We start from the raw sequence: 24,256 nt of genomic DNA, 5'->3' as shown, positions 1-24,256 counted from the left end.
TAGGTCCTTCCCTTCTATATTCCACAAAATTCCCCTGTGCCCTCAGAGTAATACCCCTTGCCCTCCCAATGCCCACATATTTTTCTCTCCCAGTAGCACAGGTATGGTTGCCCTGCAGCTATCAAGGGATTTCTAGAGTAAGTTCTCCTTCCCACTTCAATTATTGAGTGCTCAGTGGAGTGAATTCGCATGCCGCCATCCCATCCCACTATGATCCTATATCTCATTCACTCATTTTGCTGTTCATCTTTCTTTAGTCAAGTACTGGACAGAGAGTTACCTTTGAGATTATAATAACTCTATATTTGAGTTTAGGATTGGCCTTGATTCAAGATTTGGAAAATATTTCCTGGTATTCCTTATTTCCCAAGGATATTGAAATAATATGTTCTATAAGAAGTTCTTTGAATTCCTATGGAAAAATTAAAGAACTACACATAGATAGATGTCAGGCTTTATTTCTGTTGTAAAAGCAATAACAATATCATTTTAAATTTGAGATTAGGAAGACCTTGATTCAAAAACTGCCTTTGATTCAAACTTATTGAATAATCCATAAGCAATCCACTTAACTTCTCCGTGCTCTAAGTAACTCTCTAAAGTGCCAGCTTGTATTCCTAGAGGCAATTTCTTCACCATAGACTTTCCTAAAACTGATGAAATCACAGTTCCAGGCTCTATCATTATCAATGTTATTAGGATCATAGATTTAGACTTGGAAGCAATCTTAGAGGACATCTTGTCCAACACCCTCATTTTAGAATTGAAGAATTAAAATATAGAAACAGGTTAAATGACTTAACCAAGTGAGTGTCTGAAGGAACATTTGAATCTAAGTCTTCCTGACTCTAAATCCAGTATTCTTGGCCACAGAATGTTCCAATTCCAAAGGTCACTTCAATATTTCATTCCCCTCTAGTCAGTGACATTACCTGTAATGTTTAATCTATGCATCCTTAGTATAATTTCTGCTTCATCCCAGGAAGTATGTCTATACACAGAATTTTTTGCCATCTTCCCAAGTGCTTACTTTGGCATTGAAGACACACACTGAAGACATCAGTGTTTAATGGTTACTCAGTTTAAAGTATTTTGCTTAAGTTCTCCATAGAATTTCTGTTTCATCTTTTGCAACCTATTATCATTACCATAACTTGATTCCTGTGTTTATCTTGTTTAAAGATAAAACACCAAATAACCCATAGAATGATCTTTCTATCTCTAGAAACTTCCTTACCTCACTCAGCTCCTCTCTTTATCATGCTGTCAAATCCCAAATCTGGCTTCCATATACTGGGTACTTTCTCTTTCAGTTTCACTTATAGATAGAATATCAATATGAATGTGGTTCTCTTCCTTTAGTAATATTAAACAAGTATAGTGTATTGAGTGACAAGAATAATATTAATGCTTATTAATGTTCTCGGAACTATTTGAGTCTTTAGCACTTTTTATTCCCCATTCTGCCACTCCATTACCATCATTATAGCAAAAGAAGGGAGGCATAGAAGATTGAGAACCATTTTGTATTTTTTTTTTCCATTTCATGTGCCATTTGTTCATCTTAAAAAGACCTGGGAGCCAATTTTCTAGAAATGAGTTTCTTTATATTTGGCTAAGTTGGTCTTTGGACAACAGACACATAATTTTATGCCATTCTGTAGCCAAAGACTTTATAGCATGAAGAAATTGCTTAAGTTTGAACTCTAGTTCTTCCAGAACCCCAAGTCATTGCCTCATAACCATGAGCCCTGGGAAGAAGACATCTTTTTAGATTTCCCAATTCATTGGATTAATCATATCCAAATAAATGCAATCTAATCTAAATGTAGATTCGGCCATTTCTAATGATTGACCATTTCACACTGAGTTATTTAGTTTTAAAATTATCCTATGGGTCAGGTTGAAACTAGCACTTTAGAAATTATTTTATCTTTACCATGGCTTCCACAGATATGTTATACATATGTGCTCTACAACAGCTTTCAAATGAAGGAGTCCAGGCTGTTAAGCATGAGGCTAGTATTTCAGTGAGGGGGAAGACCTACAGAAATCATTTATGTGAGTCTAAGGCATAAGTGCATCAGAAGATAATGCAAATGAGGAGTTTAAACAGTAAAGAATTGAAATATCCAATTTTACATCCTAATTAATATTGCCCAAGAATATATTTTTTCAGGTTTGACATGAACTTGCTATGTAAAAAATTCCTACAGGTAAAATATGGATTTTTTTTCTTCTTTTGAAATTTGTATCCTTAATTTTTAAAACATATAAAAGCCCCAACAGAAATAATGTACACAAATGAAAAGGGATTATCTTAATTTTAGGACAAATTTTGGATTTTAATATTCCCTGGTAGAAGTAGGAATTTGGTGGCAGGCAAGAGATGGGGAGACCTTTGTATCCTTGGAACTTAGGAGGGTGACTGATCAGAGTGAGCAATTAATAAATATTTGTTGATTCATAAATTGATTTTGCTATTGCCTGACAGACCATGGATAAATCTGTATCTTAAATTCTATTCCTTATTTTCCTCATTTATAAAATGGTACCTGTACTATCTTCCTTATAAGATTATTATGAAGGTAACAAGTGTAAAAGTTGTAAAAAAAAAAAAAATTCTTTAAAAACTCTCCATTAATTTAAAATGATATTGTTATTGCTTTTACGACAGAAATAAAGCCTTACATCTATCTATGTGTAGTTCTTTAATTTTTCCATAGGAATTCAAAGCATTTCTTATAGAACATATTATTTCAATATCCTTGGGAAATAAGGAATACCAGGAAATATTTTCCTCATTTTATACCTTTGAAATTTTACTATATAAACAATAAAGTGTCTCTCCCATAGTTCTTTGCACAAACAGAAATTGATGCTTCTGAATATAAATCTACTTTGGCTGGCTCACAAACAATTTATCTTTTTCTGATATCAGAGTTTTTCTCTGTGTTGTCCTTTCTGTCCTGACCTGAATCTCTGATCTTTGCAACAGGTCAATGAGGTAATCTAATTGATATACATTAGGCTTGTCCTTAGAAACCCCCAAAAATGTCTTATTGAAACTGAGCAGTACAATCTGAAACTTTAAGGGTTAAATAAGCAACATGTAAATATCCCAAAGTCCTTGAAAGAACAGCCCTGTGTGGAGATGTTGCTGCCGACTCTGATTATCATTCTTGTGTTGTCTTTCCCAATCTGGGTGATATCAGCATCTTAAATTATGGTATTGTTTCTTTTTGCTATATTTCATTCCCTGAATGAAGATCTCACAACCTTTTGTTTTCTTTGCATTTCCTTTTCAGAGCACAATAATTGTGGAGAAGACCGTGCAAGACCTCATGAATCTGATGCATGATCTCAGTGCATACTCCGATCAGTTCCTCAATATGGTGTGTGTTAAGCTCCAGGAGTACAAGGATACCTGCACAGTTGCCTACAGGTAGAAAAGTACTTTAGGAGAAAGCCACATTCATTTCAGAGACACACTAGTTCACTGTTCACTCATGGAGAGATTATAATCTTTCTTTCTCATAACCTTACAATAAAATGTGCTTCATCAGAAACCTGAAAAGTTTATAGTATATTCACATACCCTAATCTGAAGCCTTCAACTCACTCACCAAAAGATGAAAAATATGGGATATGATTGAAGTTTCTTATAATTCCTTCTGAATCATTTAGATGGAGCTTTGTTCGCATATTGATTTGCATGTCTTCATAAAATCTTCAGTCTGGAAGGAGCCCAGAATTTACATAGTCCCTTATTCTTCTGCCACTTGTTAATGAGCACCAGGGAAAGAAGGCAAATTCACAAAATCCATCACTAACTTGCAGGAGTTCTTTTCATTCCTCTCAGATAGGAAATTCTTTTTCATCTGTCTCTTGCTGCCCCTGGAACTATAGAATAAAATAAATAGGAAATATTTTTTAATCAGTATACCTGCCACAAGTAAAATGGGCTGTAGAATGTCTCAGAGGTAGTGACTTCCCCATCACTGGCATAGCTTTGGTGAAGTCAGGATGACTTCTTGCCAGAGTTACTATAGGTAGAATTTCTGCTTGTGTATGAGTTGGACTGTGTCAAGGATTCTTTACCATTTGGGTACTATGATCTCTTTGGACATTCTGGTGAAACTTAGCATACCCCTTTTAAAAATCCAGTTTTTGAATTTATAAAATCAAAAACATTGGATCACAAGGGAAAACAATTATATTGAAATAAAGTCAAGTCTTCTTTTAATTCTTCTCGATTAAGAAGTCTAAGACTAAATGATAACTAAAGTGCCTTCCCACTCTAATGATTTTTATGTCCATTTCCTCTTGTTGACACATTAGTAGATATGAAAAATTTATAAAATTATATTTTAGTTTTCTTTTCCCTAAGATAAATATATGTTTGTAGGGAAGATCACAGTGCTTTTCCTGAAGAACTTATAAAAGTATAAGTGGAAGAAAAGTCTTCCATACTTCAGTTGTCTGGAGAGTTTCTGAGTTTGTATATAAAATAAAACATAACAATGTCCTAAGATTCTACTGATTCCGTAAAATAGTATTCTGTCATGCTCATCATTGAGGGTCTCTTATATGCTGGCAGTAGACATTATAGGGAATACAAAGAAAGGGGAAGACAAGACATGATTCCTGATTTAAGAAAGAATAATGCCTTAAATAGTTATGAGGGTCTACTTGAGCAATATGGCAAATTAATGAAAAAAGGAATGAGATCAGTATTCGTTTCAGTAATAAAGAAGGGTTCATAGAGGAGATGCAGTAAGTAAGCTATGAAGGAAGGATAACATATAGGTAGGTGAAGAAAAAAGAGGAAAGCTTTGAGGAATTAGGAAGAATTAGAAGAATGAGAACGAGTTAAGAGTCAATGAACATGGAGGGTAATGGAAACAGTGAAGAGAAGTGAGAGTTTTAGTTCAAAGCAGAGATAGGATAGGGAAAGTGGAATTAAATATGACCTTGGTCTCCAGGGTAAGGATTTTAGAATTTTTGTGGAAAGCAAACTTTTTCTACTCACAACCCCTTTTCACCTGAGAAGTTTTTATTTGACCACAAATATTTAGTTATATGAAATAGGTATGTAAGTCAAACATTTACTGAATAATTTTGCATCTTCCACTTCTGTTATGAGACCCCACATGGGGTCGTGACTCACAGTTTAAGAAGCTGGAACATAGGAAGTAGTTGCCATAATCTAGGTTGTGAGATGATAAGAATAAAGAAAAAGAGAGAACTCTAATAACCATTATGAAAAAAAGGAACAAGTCCCTTAAACAAAGGCAATTGGATAATTATTGAGTGATAATTAAGAGCAAAAGCAGTGATTGAATGAATTCCCTGTGTCCTTATCTACACTTCTTAAATTGTACTTCTGATCTACAGCAATCTACCAACAAATGATTTTTCTTTATATAAGATTATGCTTCAGCTCTGGATAGACTGTTATAAAAGTCAACACAATTCCTTATGGGAAGAGAATCATATACCAATAACCATATCTCTCTTTGTCAAAGAAGGTGATGTTAATGACCTTCCCCCACCCACACTTCCCCTTTAGTAAAGCATTGCTTTTAAGTTGATTTTCTTGTGACCATGCTGCTAACTCAAGCCCAAGTTGACATCAGCTCCCTAAGCCTCCTCTCTATTCTTATTGGATGGGAAAATAGCAAACTATTCCCATTGTCTTCCTTTATAGAGAGCACAGACTGAACTTTCAGCCCGCTACATCTTTGCATCTGATTCTATTGGTTTCAACTCCAGGGAACAAGATTTTGCCCCTGGTACCTTCTGCTATCCCCGCCCCCCCCAGCCCTTTGGCTTTTCCACTTACTTTTGTGTATTGTCTTCCCCTTTAGGTCACAAGATCCTTGAGATCAGGGACTGTCTTCCTTTTTATTAATTGTATCCTCAATGCAGAATGCAGTACCTGGCACATAGTGAGTGCTTAATAAATGTTTATTGGTTTGGATTTTCTGGTAGTACAGATGTTTTTACAGTGATCAGATCTTATTGTCTTCACTGTTTCCTCCAGGAATCGAGTTTATAAAAGTGCCTAGACCTGGAGGTGTAAGAGAAAATCAGAAAGAAAGAAAGAAAAGAAACTAGGCCTCAAGAATCAAGTTTGTGACCTTGGCCTCATTTACAGCAGTGCTCTACATCAGACATTCATTTGTCAACATTATTTAAGCCAGAAGAGAAAAAGAAAATGACTTGTTATTAATCTTCACTGACAGGTCTCAGAAGAGTGCCCCGCCCCTCAAATCAGTGGAAAAAAGAACCATTTCCTTATATTTTTAGAGATTCTGTTCTCAGTAATTAGGTTAAATTTTCCTAAATTTCTTCTATCCCATAATGCCTTAATTAAAATTACCAAACAAACCTGGAGTCACTTCTTTTTCTCTCTCCCATCACCCATGTAAACAAAATATACTTTTTATTCCAAAGTTTTTATTGGAGGAAGTAAAGTATTTATTACTTCTCCACTCATACACATATCAGCTATGGGTTTTTGCAATAGTTTATAGTTGGTTTCCCTGCCTCTAATTTCTCCAAATTCCAACCCATCCCATTCCTCACTGCTAAAGAATTGTCCCTAAAGTTCAAGTCTGATCATGTCATATCTCTGTACAAGGAACCTGACTGATTCCTTAATATAAAATTACAGAATTTGAGAGTTGGAAGGCACTTCAGCAATGATCTATACTAGCCCGTCCTAAAAGGAATCCCCACAATAATATAGCCAACACATGCTCATCCAGCCTCTTCTACTTTTGAACTGCTTTGATTGTTAGCATATTTTCCTGATATCAAGCCTAAATTTGCTTCTTTGCAGTTTCCACCCAGTGTTCTGGTTTTCTTCAATTGAGGCTAAACAACAAATTTATTCCATCCTCCATATGACAGACATTCAAATATTTGGAGACAATCAACATATTCCCCCAAAGTCTTTTCTTCTTTGGGCTAAATATATCCATTTCCTTTAACTGATCTGTCTATGCCACAGACTCAAGACCATCTTGCTTGCCATCCTATCTATGAACACATTTCAGTTTATCAAAGTCTGATGAAGGCAGAGTACAGTGAGACTATCACCTCCCTCTTACTAGAATCTATGTGCCTCTTAATATAACCCAAATTGGCAATAGCTTTTTGGACTGCCATATCACATTTCTGTCCACTTAAAGTATCAGAGCTTCCTCAGAACAATTATTTTGTCCATGTCTACCCCATATTATACTTGTGAAGTTGATTTTTTTTGGTACCAAAGTTCAGGACTTGATATTTTTATTCCTACTGATTTTTCTTCTTACTAGATTCAGAGTTCTAGACTATCAAGATCCTATTTGGATCCTATTTGAATCCTGACTCTGTTATTCCCTGAATTAGCAATCCCTCCCAGCTTTGTGTCACCTTCAAAAATGATGAGCATACCATCTATGCCTTTAATGTAGTTACTGATTTAAAAAAAAAATGTTCAACAGTTCAGGACCAAGGACAGAGCCTCAGACTAATTTCACTGGAGACCTCTTGGTCTTGTTGACACTAACACTATAAACTCTACATTGAGTCTAACTGGTTCCTTACTTGAGTGTATTGTATAGTTTATATATCTCTATCTTCTGCAGAACATTAGAATGAGATACTTTATCAAGTTTTGTTAAAATCTTGTTAAACTTTTATTTCTCCACAACGTTTTCTCCAACTACTAGGTTAGTAATCCTGTGGGGAAAAGGGAATGAAGTTGTCCTTCATCAAATCTCACTAATTCTTTGTAATCACTGTTTCCTTATCTAAATATTCACAACTTTCTCTCTTAATGATCCATACTAGACTTTTCCCAAGGAATCAAACTCAAACTCACTGAGAGACATTTTGTAAATTCTTTTTTGAAAATCGGGACCACATTTGTCCTTCTTCAGCATTCAGCATGTATTTCCAGTTTTCCATGATCTTTCATATATATGACTGACAAGGATTATTACATCAACCAGTTTTTTCATGACAGGAAAATGTAATTCACTGGTGCCAGGTAATTGGAATTCATCTCAAAACAACTAGATAATTTCTTACTATCTCCTTACCCATCTTAGGAATCATCTCCATCTTAATAGTATTATGTTGTCAATCCTAATGTAAAAGTTAATTTTTTTTGCAGACAAAAAAGAAACAAAATAAGTTTTGATCTCAGTTTTCTATTTCTGGTCAGTTATCAGTATCCCATCTACCCCACATAAAATTCTTATCCAAGTCAGATCCTCCTTTGGGGGACCTTCCTTAACTTCTCTTGCCAACTTTAGCTCATTATGAGCTTTGGCATTTTTCTACATTATATTCTAAGGACTATGCTTTGTTTTTCTTTTCATCTTCTGTTGCCCACTCTCAATTCCATCTTCTGTGAAATTCTTTTAAAAATCTAAGTCAATTGATGAGTTCTTTGTGCATCCTCATTGTTCCCTTCAGAATAATCCTATTTTTCTTCCTTAGCAGAATTATTTTCTCTTATATCTTCAGATTTTTACTCTTGAACATCTCTTATCAACCTTGGGCTAACTTATCCTGAAGCACTTTACTCACTGATATCCCAGCTAAATTTTCCTTGAATTCTTTGAAATCTGCTTTCCTAAAACCTAGGAAGAGTATCATATCATGCCCATCTTCTCTCCCCCACCACATTTGTTGAATACAAAGGCTCATTTAGCGTTTAAACTCCTTCATATTCTTACTCTCCCTGCCTTATTATTATTATTTCCTCTTAAAGTACTTGTTGTTTCTCATCTAACCCTCCATCACTGTCTCTATGTCTTTATTCTTTCCTGCCTAGCATGCTCTCTTTCCTTATCTTTCCTTCTTAGAATCTTTTGTTCCCTTCAAAATTCAGTTCTAGTGCTACCTTCTAAATAAAATCATTCCTGATGTTTTCCCCTGCCTCCAATAACTAATTCCTTCCTCATCTTTCCTCGTATTTATTTAGTATGTACTTGTATGTTTGTATATTGATTCTGTGAACTTCAAGGGTTAGGGCTTTTTCATTCTTGCTTTGGTTTCTCTGATCCCTAGCACTGTTCCTGGCTTATAGTATGCAAATTATTAAGTACTTAGCAACTAAATTGTTAGCTCTGAGGATACAAAGAAAAGTAAAGACCGCATTTATTGATTCTTGAGTGATTGGTTGATAATTAATTGTACACTGACTACAATACAGATTTTAGTCCACTCATTTTTTGTTCTTCCTCCCTCCCTCCTTTCCCCCCTCATTTCTTCCCTTCCTCCTTCCCTCTCTTCCTCATTTCCTCCCTCCTTCCCTTCCTTCCTTCCTTTCTCTTTTTTCTCTCTTCTTATTCTTTTCTTCTCCTCACCACATGACCCATTGCTCCCAATAAAGCATAAAAAGTGTTAAAAACCAGCCCAGTAGCAACCATGTTACATACCATATGCAGTATTTCACACTCATAGTTCCAGTTCTATAAAAACAAAAAATCAATCATTAGCATTATTAAGTACCTACTTTGTGTCAAGAACTTTGGGAATATAAAAACCACGAATGAAACAGTTCCTACTTTCGGGAAATTTATATCCTAACAGGATGGAGAAAAGTACATTTTATTGTCTTTTTATTTTAAGGCCTTTGAAAATCAGTTCCATATCTTTTCTTTATTTTTTAACACTTCTTTTTTTGCTTTATTGTTGTTATTCAGTCTCATCTGACTTTTTGTGACTCCTTTTGGGATTTTCTTGGAAGAGATACTAGAGTGGTCATTTTACAGATGAGGAAACTGAGGCAAACACGGTAAAGTGATTTGCCCAGAGTGACATTGCTAGTAAGTGTCTGAGGCTGGATTTGAACTCAAGATATGGTGTCTTATTGATTCCAAGTTTGGCACCATTGTACCACCTACCTGTGTGGTTCTATATCTTTTATACATTTAATGAAATAACTCAGTTGGTGCCATACAGAGTATGAGAGTTTAATGAATTCTATGTAATAATAATGAATACCATAATATAAATAGTTAATATTATGGATCTATGATTTTTGTGAATTTGGAGTACTTCTACTGTGGGAGTTCCCTCCACCAATACATATTAACTTAGCCCAGTTTCCAAAGAAGCTGAATTTCCAAGAGTCACTTAGTCAAAACAAAAACAAACGATAATTAAATGCCTATTGTGTACTAGCTAGGGTCCTAGGTAGATCACAACAGCTAGCATCAGACATGGGATTTGAATCTCTTTATTCCAAATCTGTCCTCCATTTCCTCTGATTAAAGATAAAGATGCAGGAGAAATATCTAAACTCTGTGTTGCTTATTTTGTTTCTACTAGCCTATCGAATATATCCTGTTGATTTCACCTATGTAACATCTGTCCTCTGTACCCCCCTTTCCAATACTATTTTCAGTCTGGTGCAGACTCATCACCTGCTAGAAGGTCTGTCTGCCTCAGGTCCTTCTTCACTACAGGCCTTCTTCCATTCAGCCACCAAAGTGGATTTTTCTGAAACTCACATGTGGCTGTGTCATCTCTCCTACTCTGTAAACACAATGGCTCTGGTCATCTTCAGGATCAAATACACAGTGCTGTGTTTAATTACCTGCCTCTCCTTTCTTGCATTGTACTCTTTCTACACTGTACTCCCTGCCATGAACTCTTCAGCTACCTCTTGGCTCTTCCTACAAGAGATTTCATTTCCTAGACCTAGGCTTTTCCCCTGACTGTGCCCCGTGTCTTCAGTGTTCACCTTCCTCATCTCCACTTCCTGCATTCCTTCAAGTGCCTGCTGAAATCCCATGTTCTACAGAAAGCTGTTCCCAAGCCCGCTTAATTCCAGTTCCTTTTCTCTTTTAATGGTTCCTTATTTGTCCTGCATATATCTTGTTCATATCTTGAATTTCCTCTCTCCTTTTAGATTATGAATTCTTTGAGAGCAGGGACTGTCATTTGCCTCTTTTTGTTTTTCTAGCACTTAGTACAAAGCTTGACACATAATAAGCACTTAATAAATGTTTTTGACTGACTGGCTCCTAAGAGATCTCTAAGGATTTCTTCCTAAAGCAACGGCTACCTTTCTTATTATTCTATTTAAATGCCAAAGGAAGTGCTACCTGCCTACCTGCCAAATTTATCCCATCCGTCCAGTAGAGGTGGTATTCTTCACTGTTTTTATGCACTAAAATTGAACATGCCAGTGGTATATAAATACATACATATACATAGAAAAAGACATCTTAGAGATGGGTGAAATGACTCTTGAAACGCTTTGGAACAAAAAAATTATTTTATCATTGTTATACAACAATGCAAACATATCCTGGTGTGTATAGCTTGTTACCTAATCAAATCTTACCGGTAAAGAATATGTTTTCCTTTTCGATGAGTATGAAAATTCTGAGTGTCCTTTCTCACTTCCTCTCCCCCTATTTATTGCCCTCCCCAGGATTGGCACCTGCTGAGCAGTAATTAGGGCAGCCCTAATTTGGACAGCCAAATCCTGATTACAGTGAGAGGAAAAACAGGAAATGTTCTAGTTTTGCTGCCAGCAAATGACTGACTTAAATAGAAAGCCATATACAATTCAAATGATCCAAAAAGATATAACAGGATTGGGGGGTGGGAGGAGAGCACCAATCTGATTCCTTTATCTGCTTCTCAGCAAATATTCTACGGAAATTACCGAATCCATAAGCTCATAATGCCCTCTGGTGAAAGTTAATATGTCTTCTAAGATTTCAGCATGAGAACCAGAGTTTAAAAAGAATAGTGAGGTCAAGAATTTCTCACTTCCCCAAGGGGAGACATACTGTATAATAAGAGAAATCATATTTATTGCATGCTTAATTTCATGTTGGGAACAAAAGGAGAAGGCTTCTTATAGAAGATATACTCAGGAATATCAGGTTAAATTATATCTTAATTTCAGATAAAGTCTAAAAAAATTGTTATAAAATCCATAAGGAACTACATTAGTAACTAGTATGATTTTCTATCTGTTGTAAAAGATTTGCTTTTTTATCCTCACAATGCTGGCACTAAATGTGCAGCTGATAGTTCCCAAATTCATATTTTATGAAGGCAAATCCTTTTAAAAGCTTTTTAAGGAAATTCTGACCACCATCATCTAGCAAACAATGACGACAACTACAATAATAGGTAGCATTTATATAATGTTTTAAATTTTGCAAAGCATTTTATAAGTACCATCTGATTTTTTCCACACAACCACTCTGAGATTTAGATGCTGCTGTTCTTCCTACTTTACACTTAAGGAACTTGAAGCAGATAGAGGTTAAGGGATTTGACTGAAGTCATACAACTAGTAAGTGTTTGGGACCAGATCTGAATTCAGGTCTTGATTCCAGATCCAGCTCTCTATTCTTTTCGCCACCATTTACCAGTCAGCAAGGATTTATTACCAGATTATATTGCCATGGTATAGTAGTAGGGGATCATGGGACCCACACTCAAGCCCTGGCTCTCCTGCTTAGTCCCATGGTGACCTTGAACAAATCATTTCTCCAGGGATGGGAGCAGATGATCTCTAACATGCTTTCAGCTCTTTGTGTTCAACACACAGAATTATTTAAATAAATAAATAAAGTAAAGCGTAAGAAACAATCACCCTCCCAAATAAGGTTCCACAAATCTTCAGTGGAGGCCACGTACACAAAACCTTTAGGGAATAACACTGTATAATGCTGCATCACCAATCCAGAATGCTGCTAGTGTCAACCACTGCGCGTGGAAATTGGCCTGCCACTGAAGTCTCTGTGCTAAGTGAAAGTCACACAGCAATGGAGCCTGTAACAAAAGTTTGCTGTTTCATACACAGTCCTTTTATTATTTGTTAAATTAACTGAAGAACAGCAAAAAATAAAAAAAAAAAAAGGAACCAAAGTTTTGTCTAAGGTGACAGATTATAAATAGTGACATAAAAATAGTATTTTTAAAATGACACCTAAGAGCAGAGGAAAGAGACAGAAGAACTTTGTCTAAGAACTGTTTATAAAAGGATGGGTTTGTAGTAGATGATTTCGAAACTTTCTTGCATCTCTTGATAGACCATGAGTTTCCATGTTCTCCAGTATGCAGTATTTTTGTGAAAGATTAAGCAGAAAGGCAGCTAGATGGTGCAGTGGATAGAGTATTGGCACTAGTCAGGAGGACCTGAGTTCAAATCCAGCCTCAGTCACTTAACATTTAGTAGCTGTATGATGCTGGGCAAGTCAACTTAAGCCCAATTGTCTCACACACAAAAAGTAAGCAGCAGACCGGGAATCAGGAAATCTGGGTTTAAATCCAGGTTCTGACATTAATTAGCCATGTTATTTCAGTTTTTCCATCTGTAAAATGGAGATAGTAATACCTTCACTATCTTATAAGGTTGGTTGGAAAGTGTATTAAAGATTATAAATGAATACACAAGTTTGAATCATTATCATTACAACAATTAGACTAAATATTGAAAGGAATTTTACCCTACTGCTGGTCTGCTATTTCCATAGGTTTACGTAAATTGCCCCATCTAATGTGGACAGGCCTTGTCTATTTGCCTCAACTATCAGATTTTGAAGCGGCTCACAGATTCACCCTGCAAAAGTAAATGTCATACCCTACCCTGTCTGTCACCAAACAGTTGAGTTCAGTTAGTCCTACTTGACCTTAGTTGTTACTTGATGAAAAGGCTCAGCACCCCAGCTGTATCCAGGGACCATGCTCCCTTGCACTTCACAACTGTTCCATGGAAGCAGCTCCCATCAGAGCCAGTCAACAGCACCGACAGCTGTTTTCTGAATGGAATTCACCGAGCTGTGTCGAGGGGATGGACTCTCCTTAATGCAGCACCATCACCTGTTCCAAAGAGTTCCACCTATTTTCCTCTTCCTCTTGGGAGTGGGTACAAATAGTTACACAGATGGCTCTGCCTGTGGCCCGTTGAGCTGTGAATTAATTAGTAGATTATGGCTCTGGTAGTGACAATTAACCCTACTCCTCTTGTGGAATAATTGCTTGGGACTTCTCCCTCTTTGTGTGTATTTGTATGGCTATTTAGATATGTTCTGGATATTAATAATGTGGATGATATGGGGCATCACAGACTCATAAGCTAATAAATGAAATTATTAAAGGGCAGTAACCTTGCCACCCAAATGGAAAGTGATTCTTAGGATAATTTTATGTTGCCCACAAATGCTACCATCTTCCAGATTCAGAGTTGCTGATAATATTGTTGTTAGCTCCATTCTAAATTTATTGTTGAGTGGTATGAGTATTCAATATGTTTTTACCAGTGTGAGCAGTAAAGTAAAATTAAATTCATCCAGAGTAAATGGGAAAATGGATCTGTGATCCATCTGTTCTACTGCGTAGTGGAATAAAAAGCATTGATCAGGAAAATATATATTTCAGCCCATATCCCTGGAACCCAATTGAGTTTCTAAACCATCTAGTAGGGCACATGAACCCAGTGACCCAAAGAATGAAAACCAGGTGAGGTTTTCGTTTTCTATTGTCTTGCCAACCAGATCTAAATTTCTAATGTCAGGCTAAAAACTATTAGAGGCTTGAACTACCCAAGGAGAGAGGCTTCATAACAAGGATTCCTGGGACAGCTTCTAGACCAGAAAAGGCTCCTTTGACATTAATTTCATGACACATTTCAAGAAACTGATAAGAGAAAGAGCATTCATTTAGGAAACAGGGGATTGGGTTGTAATTCTAGTTCTACCACTGATGACAATGAAGACCTGAATGAGCTAAGTCACTTTATCCCATTCATTGTTTCAGTTAACATTCATATTCTCTCCCTCTTCCTCTTTCCCTCCCTCCTTCTCCCCTCTCTTCTCCTCTCCTTTTCTCTCTTCTCCTCTCCTCTCCTCTCCTCTTTCTCTTTCTCTCTTTCTTTCTCCTTTTTCCTCTCCCTCTTCCCCCTTTTCTTTCCCACTCCTCTTCTCCCTCTCTCTCCTCTTCTTTCTCCTCTCCACTCCTCTCCCCAAAAAAGACTAACAAGATCCTCAACAAGCAACCCTATTCAAGGTTCTAGGACTACAAAGAACACAAGAGTGCCATATCAATGCAAAGTACTTTCTTATTACTATTGATGTACTTCATTTTCCATATATGTGTTCTAGAAAGTGAAATCTGTTCTCCTTGTCAGACCATTTCTGGAGTCTTGTGTTGAGTTCCAAGAGCCATGTTTGAAGGACATTAAAGAGCTAGTATCTAGAGAAGAGCAATCTAAATGATAAATGGCCTTCAGCTCATGCTGCATGAAAATCAGTTGAAGGTATTGGTGACATTTAGGTCTGAGAAAAGAAAGCTCAGGAATATCTGACAGCTACATTTAAATATTTGAATGGTTGTAATGTGGAAGAAGGATTAGACTTACTTTGCAGGGTCCTAGAGGATGGGATCTTGTATTTGGCTATATGCTATTTCTGTATCTCTTAGGAGAATGTAAACTCTTAGAGATCTAGAACTGTCATTCTTTTTTTATCTTTGTTTCTTAACACCTAATATAGTGTTATTTATACTGTAGATGTTTGTTGAATAAGTGAGATTCATTAAGTGATTATTATGTAATAAGAATTAAGCTGATGATACAAATACACCCAAACAAGACAGTCTCTGCCCTCAAAGACCTTATATTCTAGCAGAAGATGGCAATACATAAAAGGAAGCCGAGAGAGAAGGAAGCCATTTTGAAAATGAACAGGGAGTGGTGTGGGGGCCTGTTTTCAGGCAAAAGTCAAAAGCTCGCCTGTCAGAGCTCAGTCACAAGGGCAGAATCCAAGTTTTAGTGGGAAGTAGATCAAGAAGATGGTCAGAGTATAAGAGATGTGGTTTGGAAATGTTCCAGGTGAGATGGCCTGGTTTCAGTCAGGAAAACTGAAAGCTCATCAGTGAGAGCCAAAGGTCAGAGTCAGAGTTCCAGTTCCAGATTCAGGGTTTGGAAGTACTGAATTTACATTTATTATAATAAGAACTTATAGCTTATTGAAGAATAGGATAGTTTGTAATTGTGTGATCTGGAGAATAAATGCAAAGACAAATTAAGGAAAGATATAGATTAATATAGTCATTCGCGACTGTCTAAGAGATAGAATTAGAAATGCTTTTTGGTGGCAGTTGGTCAATAATTATTGCTTATGGTAATAGAGAAGACAGGCTACTTAATTTACAATGATTTCTCTTCTCAAGGATAGTTTGTTTGCTGAAATGGAAACAGGGTTTTGTGGCTTGAGAGAAACTGCTGTTCCTGAGACTTATGGAGTCAAGGTCCTGGACTATCTCCATCAGGGTCAAAGGGTCCTCCCCTTGGTGATCAAGGTAGTGTTGTGGTATGTGCTGCTTCCCTTCTCCCCTTTACAGTGACTTACTGCTTCAACAAAGCTGGCTTCCCTACTCTGTGAGACGTGTCAGTAATTATGAAAAAACAGAATCTCAAAACTGAAAGAGACTGAGTTCCCTGTTATTGGAGAAATTCAAATGAAGGCTGAATGATCATTGGTTGTAAAGAATATTATAAAAAGAGGATTGTTCAAGATGACTCCTGAAAGTTGTTCCAGAATTCTGAGATTTCATGACTTTATTTCCACCCAGACTTATGCAAAAATTCTCTTGGCAACATCATAAGTGAGAAGTCTTCCACACTTCACCCGAAAACTTCAAGCATGTATAAATAATTACCTAAACATCACATTTCACTATTGGGCAATTCTAATTGTTAAGAAGTTTCTTATAACTTAATGGTGAATCAAAACCTATATCCAGGCAATTTTTTCCCATTGCTGTATGGGAACTACAGAAGAATAGTTCCAATCTCTCTTCCATATGAATGGGATAAAGTGACTTAGTTCCTTCAGGTCTTCATTATAGTCAGTGGTAGAACTAGAATTAGAACCCAATCTCCTGTTTCCTAAACGTAACATAAACGCTTGATAGTTGCTATCCTAGTTTTAGTTTTGTCTTCTCCAGATTAGATATCCCTAGTTATCTTTGCATGGCATGTTTCAAGTTCCCTAACCATCCTTGTAACACTTTTTTCTTTTTTTTGCAAATAAACTTCTTCAATATTTTTAACATTTTTCTTTTTATAATTTGAATTTTTAATTCACTCCCTCTCTCCCACCCTTCCCCCAATCACTGAAAAGGCAAGAAGAATGATATCAACTATACATGTGAAATCGTGCAAAACTCATTTCCATATTAAACATATCACAAAAGGCTTCCAAAAGTGAGAAAATTGTCATTTAATTTATGCTCAGAATCTATCAGTTTCTCATGGACATGAATAGCAATTTTTTCATCATTAGTACTTTACAAATAATCTTAGATCATTGTATTAGTTAGAATAGTCAAATCTTTTATGACTGATCATCATTACAACATTCCTATTAATACTGTTTCTTTTTACTTTGCATCATTTTATATGGATCTTATCATTCTTTTTGAACCTCCCTCCTATTTCTTATAGCACAACAGTATTCTACTATAATCATATAACTTTTTTAGGCATGCTTCAGTTAATGTCCTTCCAAAAATATGGAACTCAGAATGGAACATCTTCTCTAATATATAAGAGGAAAGACTACAACAGAATAGTTTCATTCATTTTACACAAGGAGCTTGTATTACAGCAACATAAATTCAAATTCAGATTAGTTTTTTAGGTTGCCATGTTACTCTATTGACTCTTATAAAATTTGCAACCCTTAATTTCTTTATTGTATACATTAGAATTTCTTATTGTTGGATTGCCTGTGAGAGCAGGGCACATCTGTGTCCATTCAGTCACCTTTATGAGAATATGTCCAAACTGCTGTATGTATTCCCCAAAGAATATTCTGATTTGTAGCAGTTAAACTTCTTCTCACTATTGAAAAAAACTTTACAGTGAATCCTTGCATAAAGAAGTGATTTGCCTAAGTGCCAAATTAGCTGATCACTTCACTAAGTCCTTTAATGAAGAGATTTTGAATGTGTATAAACACCAGAGAAGGAAAGGGATTACTTAAGGTGAAGACAGTAAGTGACAGAGACTCCCCAAACTGAGTTTTCTCTCCTTGACTTTAGATGCATTTAGTCCATCCAAACAGATCGTGTCTATCTTATTGTTAAGAGCTTTTATGTCATAGTCCTTCCTAGTCACTATTTTCCTGTCTTTGACCTTTTTCTTCTATTAATCAGTTTTTCATAATATCTAACCTAGAGAGATAAGAGAAACCAAAGATAAATATATAATATTTAAAATGTCCTTCAGGGATCCGGTGAAATATTGTTCTTTGCAAGGAGCTGCCTTATGTTTCCTTAACTGATAGATATGGGGAACTCCAGTGATGTAGTCTGTCTATAAAACTTGTAATAACTTATGCTATTTTTATTCAGAAGCTAGAGAGATGTGGAAAAGGCAATAATGTGATTATATGTATGCAAGAATGGTTGGGTTGCTCGAATCAAAAAGTAATCAGTAATGGCATGATGTCAACATAAAAGAAATTCTTCACTGGAGGATCTCAGCAATCTATGCTTGTCTCTTATTTAATATTTTTATCAATGTCTTGGATAAAGCCATAGATGACATGTTCATTAAATTTGTAGATGACCCTAAACTATAAAATATGTCTAATATGGTGTATAATAGAATACAAAAAAGATTTTGACAGACTAGAACATGGGCCTGAATCTAATAAGATAAAAAGCGATTGGAATAAATATTAGTTCTTATATGTGGGTACCCCAAAATCGATTTCCACAATTATGTTATGGGGAAACATGTTTAGATAGCAGGTTGTCTGGAAAAAAAAAATCTAGGAATTTTAATGGAATGTAGATCCAGTATGAGGCAGCATTGCAAAGTGGCAGCTTAACATTAATACCATCTTGCAAGGCATTGAGAAAGATGCTACCAGGAGCAAGGGAGATAGTCTGTACCCCTGTACATTGCTCTTTTCAGTTCTCATCTGTAGTATTTTGTTCAGTACTGGATATCAGTTTAAGAAGGACATTGATAAATTGAAAGTGCTCAGAAGAAATCATCCAGGATAGTGAGAGGCCTTAAGTCTGTGCTATAGAAAGAATATTTGAAGGAATTGGAGTTGTTTAGTAGGGAGAGTAAAGGATACAAGGTTAACACAATAGATATCTTCAAGTATTTAAATGACTGCCAAGTAGATGAGAGATTGGATTTGTTCTGCTTATCCCCAAAGAACAAAAGCAGGAGCAATGGGCAGAAGTTTTAGGAAGCAATTTCAGGTTTAATATCGGCTCCTAGTCAATCAATCAACAAGCATTTATTAAATATTTGCTATGTACCAGGAATTATGCTAACTGCTAGGAATAAAAGGGGAAAAAAGACCAGTTCCTACCTTCAGGGAGCTCACATTCTAAGGGAAAAGAGAGCATGCTAACATGATATGTTCATAGAGTTGGGAGATAGTCCAAGAAGAAGGGGGCACTAGCATTGATTGTGAGAGAGCAAGACTTTTTGCAAAAGCAAGGATTTAAGCTGTGTCTTGAAACCAGGGAAATGAGGAAGCCAAAGATAAATACAAAAACACTGGAAATATAGGATAGAGCAAACTTGGGGAAAATACCATTTTATATTGGTATTGGTATAAAAAATGCATTTTATATTTGATCTTAGAGATAATAGCCATCTAATTCATGGATTGGTGACATTATCAGATCCAGGCTTTATAAGGATCATTTGATCCGAGACCGGAAGACCAACCAGAAAGTTAAGACATTAGTTCAAGCATCTGACTTCAGGTGGTAGCTGTGGGACTAGAAAGAAAGTGGTGTATATGTGGAAGATGTTTTAGAAACAGCAAATGTCGCTAACGTTGCACATGTGAAGTAAGTGCAAGACACTGGTTATTGGAAGGATGATCATTCCCTTGAAGATAATAAGAAGAAATTGGAATGAGAAGAAATTTAGGGGAAAAGATAATAGGTTTTGTTTTGGACATATTGAGTTTGAGTTATCAGCAGGAAATTAAGTGTAAAATGTTCAAGAGGCAATTAGTGAAGAAAAAGTCTTGCCTGTAATTTGAAAATAATTTCTTGTAGCTTTTGTTATCTTCACTGGTACATAGTAGGTGCATAATGAATATTTGCTCAGCTGGTAGATTTAGTTGTTTATTCACTGGCAAATTTATACTTCCTAAGTAAATAAGTACCAATTATGCCACTAAAATTACTAGCAAGATTTGGGGTCATAGAAATAAGTTATTCTGACACAAATGGTAAATAGAAAGTGAATCATTATAATTAAGATTAAAGTGAACACTAAATGTAGTTTTAAAAGTACATTCTAGTAAGAGGAGATATAAACAAGTAAGCCATGGGGATTTGGAATCTTTTAACTTTGGATCTTCATTATTGTAATCAAAACCTATTTCTGCTTAACTAATGGCAGGCAGGAAAATGGTAAATTAATGATGATGGGACTTATAATACACAGATGATAAAATTTACTTATGTAATACTGATAGAGTAAATTGAGAAGCCAAGAAATGGACTTTCATGTTAGTCCCAAATGTTTTCTTAAAAGTGATATAGCTGATGTACGTTTATAAAGCTTTTGTTATCTTTTCTGTGGTATCCATGTTTAATAACTTAACAATTAACTTAATAACTTAACAATAAACAAATAACTAAACAATAAACAATATTATGGATTATCATGGTCACTATTTAATATCTTTCTTTAAAAAGGCCAATAAAACTTAGAAATAGTATTTCAGAGCCCTCTGCATCTGCTTTCTAGAAGTTGATGCCCAAGGTAGCCCATTAGTGTAGGAACTTTGTGTAAGTTGAAGCCAGTGTACATATCATAATTCCTTATCCATTATGCTTCATTACCTGCACACTCATACAATAGATTTTTTTTCCTGAGAAAGAAGAGGACAATAATTTCTACCAAAGAGGATTTTTTTTGAATATTATAAATTTGATTTAAATATATGATATTTTATAATATTTTTGAATATTATAAATTTGATTTAAATATATAATTTTTTCCCCTTATGCTTAGGAGCATTGCCCAATCAGAGGAGAAACTGGTAATCAGTGCATCTTGGGCAAAAGATGATGACATCAGCAGACTTTTAAAATCTTTGCCAAACTGGACTAATATGGCTCAACCCAAACAACTGAGACCTAAGAGAGAAGAGGAAGAAGATTTCATAAGGTAAAGAATCTTTCTTCCTAGAAAATTCATGAAACATAATGAAGTTTTTGTTTCAACTCAAACTCTAGGATTTCATATTGTTTATGTGGAATTATTTAGTTATACAAGTAGAATTTTGAAGTTAACTACAGTCTCTGATGCTTTTCTGAAAAACCTATTCCTTTTTATGTGGCCATCTTGCCACATTACAACATCCCCACCTTTGTATCATTTTTCATCTGTATCAAATTAAGTGCTAACTATATACGTAAAATGTTTTGTTGTGTTAAAATCAACGTCCAGGACTTCAAGAAGAATGGTAGAATGAGTAGTCCTGTCTATGCTAACTCCTCTTCAACACCCTCAAACAACAAATAGGCCAAATAAAGTAAAAGAACAACAACTTAGTTGAAAGGAAAAAAATCCTTACAGAAAAATTGGCAAAAAAAAAAAAAAAAAAAAAAAAAGGAAGGAAGAAACAACTAGGGCAATAAGTAAAAAAAAAAAAAAAAAAAAAAAAGACTTTCAAATACAAAAAATAAGCACAATGAAGTATAAGATATTAAGAAGAAATCTATGGAAGGAAAAATTAATACTGCAGCAAAAACAAAAATTAAAAGCTCTGACATCTATCCAGATGAAAATAAAATCTCTTAATAATGTGAACAAACATGAAACTCAACTGCAAGAAGTAGACTATCTTTATAAAGCATTGAATTTTCTAAGAGAATGGCAGAGATTGAATGAACAAAAAAAAAGCAAGGACTCAGCTCATCCCATTGCAGTATAAAAAATAGTACTTGAGAACTCTACAGAACAAAGAAAATGCCTTTAAGGTAGAACTTTATAAGACAAGCTAAAATTGACTGGACTCTTTAAAAAAGAATGATGAAACAAAAAGACGAATTTAATATTCCAGAAAATCATATAAGAAAATTGCCTGAAAGTATTGGAAACTGGTGAGGGAAATACTGCTCAATAGAATCTATAAGAGCAATCAGAGAAACTCCAATATAAATTCTCCTGGAAATATAGACAACAACTTATACAGCCTAAATATCAAAGAGAGAAAATCTTTTTTTCTTTCTTTTTTTTCCCCCTGAGGCAATTGGGATTAAGTAACTTGCCCAGGGTCACACAGCTAGGAAGTGTTAAGTCTGAGGTCAAATTTGAACTCAGGTCCTCCTGACTTCAGGTCTAGTGTTCTATCCACTGCGCCACCTAGCTGCCCCCAAGAGGGAAACTTCTAAGCAGAAAGGAAGAAGCAATTCACATATCAAAAAGTATAGCTTTCAATCATTCAAGCATTATAGCTTTGAGGAGAAATGAAGGAGGAGTCTGGAATACAATGTTCCACAAAGGTCATAAATCTAATTCTGGAGGGAGTCTTATGGGTGATATAGTCCTTTGACTATAAATCTACTCTTTCCTTGATACCCCAAAAAGCAAATGAAATTGGCTTTTATTCAAAAATTATATTATGCCCCTTGCCTTATTGTACTTTGTAAATGCTGCATTTTTTACAGAGTGAATGTTGGTAGCAATCCTGCATTGAATTGAGCAAGATTGGTGCCATTTCTCCAAATGTATATGCTCATATTATGTTTCTGTATCATATTCTGCTAATTCTCACAATATTTCAAACCCTTTCAATATTATTATATCAGATATGGTGATTTGTGATCAGTAATCTTTGATATTACCACTGTAATTGTTTTGGGGTACCTTGAACTACATCTATATAAGGTGACAAACTTAATAATAAATTTTGTGTCTGACTGCTCCAAGAATCAGCCATTTCCCCCATCTCTCTTTCTCTTTGGTCTTCCTCATTCCCTGAGGCACAACAGTTTTGAAATTTGACCAATTAACAGCCCTATAGTGGCCTCTAAGTGTTCAAGTGAAAGGAAAAGTTGATACAGCAAACTTCTTTGTTATTTTATTTTAAGAAATCTCAACAATCACCCCAAATATCAGCAATCACCACCTTAATCAGTCAATAGCTATCAGCACTGAGGGAAGACCCTACATCAGCAAAAAGATTACAAGTCCCTGAAAGCTCAGATAATAGTTATCATTTCTCAAAATGCTAATTAACTATTTTTTAATTAAGATATGTATAGTCGTATTTTGCACATAATATTTTTGTACACTTAGTAAATTACAGTGTAATATATCATAACTTTTATATGCACTAAGAAACCAAAAGATTGATGACATGTTTTATTGCAATATTCACTTTATTACTATAGTGTGGAACTGAACCTACACTATTTCCAAGGTATGTCTGTATATTTGCAAAACTGAACATACTGCTTTCATAAGAAAAGAAAATCAGTCAGTAGAATCATAGACTTTTCTCAATTTTTCTTAAGGATTGGGAGAGTGGAAGAGGAAGAAGGCAGAGACAGGAAGGACTTACATACAGATCTGCCAAATGACAAAAACCTAACAGATAATAAGCAAGACAATATAGGATAAATTAGTAATTTATAGCTTGACTACTGGGAAAGAGATTTTTTATTTGACAGAAACTACTGAGAACACTGAAAAACAATTTGATGCTTAATGGGTTTCGACTGACATTTCATACATTTCATCTCAAAATAAAACTCAAATAGTTAAAATGATGAGTAAAAAAATTCACCATGTTTAAAAGTTAGAAAAGAATAGAAAGTTTTCTCTCTCAAAACTCTGAAAAAGAGAAAAAACTCATAACTGACTATGGCACAGAAAACATTCTAAAAGACTTAAAATGAAAATCTAAATTAGACAGAAAATTTTAAAACTTTTATACAGACAAAATTAATAAAGATTCAGTGATATAATTGATTAATGCTTGACATTCAAAATCTGTAAGAAATGAACACAAATCTATAATATTCAAAACTATCCCTCCATATATGTGAACTCAGGCAATGAACAGTTTTCAAAAGAAGAAATACAGACTATGACTAGCCATCTGAAAATTTGTTCAAAGTGTCTGAAACTCAGAGAAATTCAAATTAAAACAATTCTCAGGTGTCATATCAATCCCATCATATTGACAAATATAAAAAATTGAAAAAATTCAAT

At 35.1% G+C, this 24,256-nt stretch overlaps 1 protein-coding gene across 3 annotated transcripts in view; it reads left to right on the top strand.

Moving 5' to 3' along the window:
* Positions 1-24,256, top strand: part of EXOC4 (exocyst complex component 4) — a 931,688-nt gene that overhangs the window by 743,260 nt on the left and 164,172 nt on the right. For 2 of the 3 annotated variants that reach the window (XM_052001551.1, XM_052001550.1), the window contains exons 12-13: positions 3,309-3,445; positions 21,047-21,202. In XM_052001551.1, the coding sequence (XP_051857511.1) occupies positions 3,309-3,445; positions 21,047-21,202 (293 nt within the window). The remainder of the gene's footprint in view (positions 1-3,308; positions 3,446-21,046; positions 21,203-24,256) is intronic. The other variant, XM_052001552.1, reaches the window with a different exon arrangement.

This window comes from Antechinus flavipes, chromosome 5, assembly GCF_016432865.1.
Source record: "Antechinus flavipes isolate AdamAnt ecotype Samford, QLD, Australia chromosome 5, AdamAnt_v2, whole genome shotgun sequence".
NCBI classification, from domain to species: domain Eukaryota; kingdom Metazoa; phylum Chordata; class Mammalia; order Dasyuromorphia; family Dasyuridae; genus Antechinus; species Antechinus flavipes.
The sequence above is the reverse complement of the archived record's forward strand: the minus strand, read 5'-3'. Positions and strand labels throughout refer to the sequence as shown.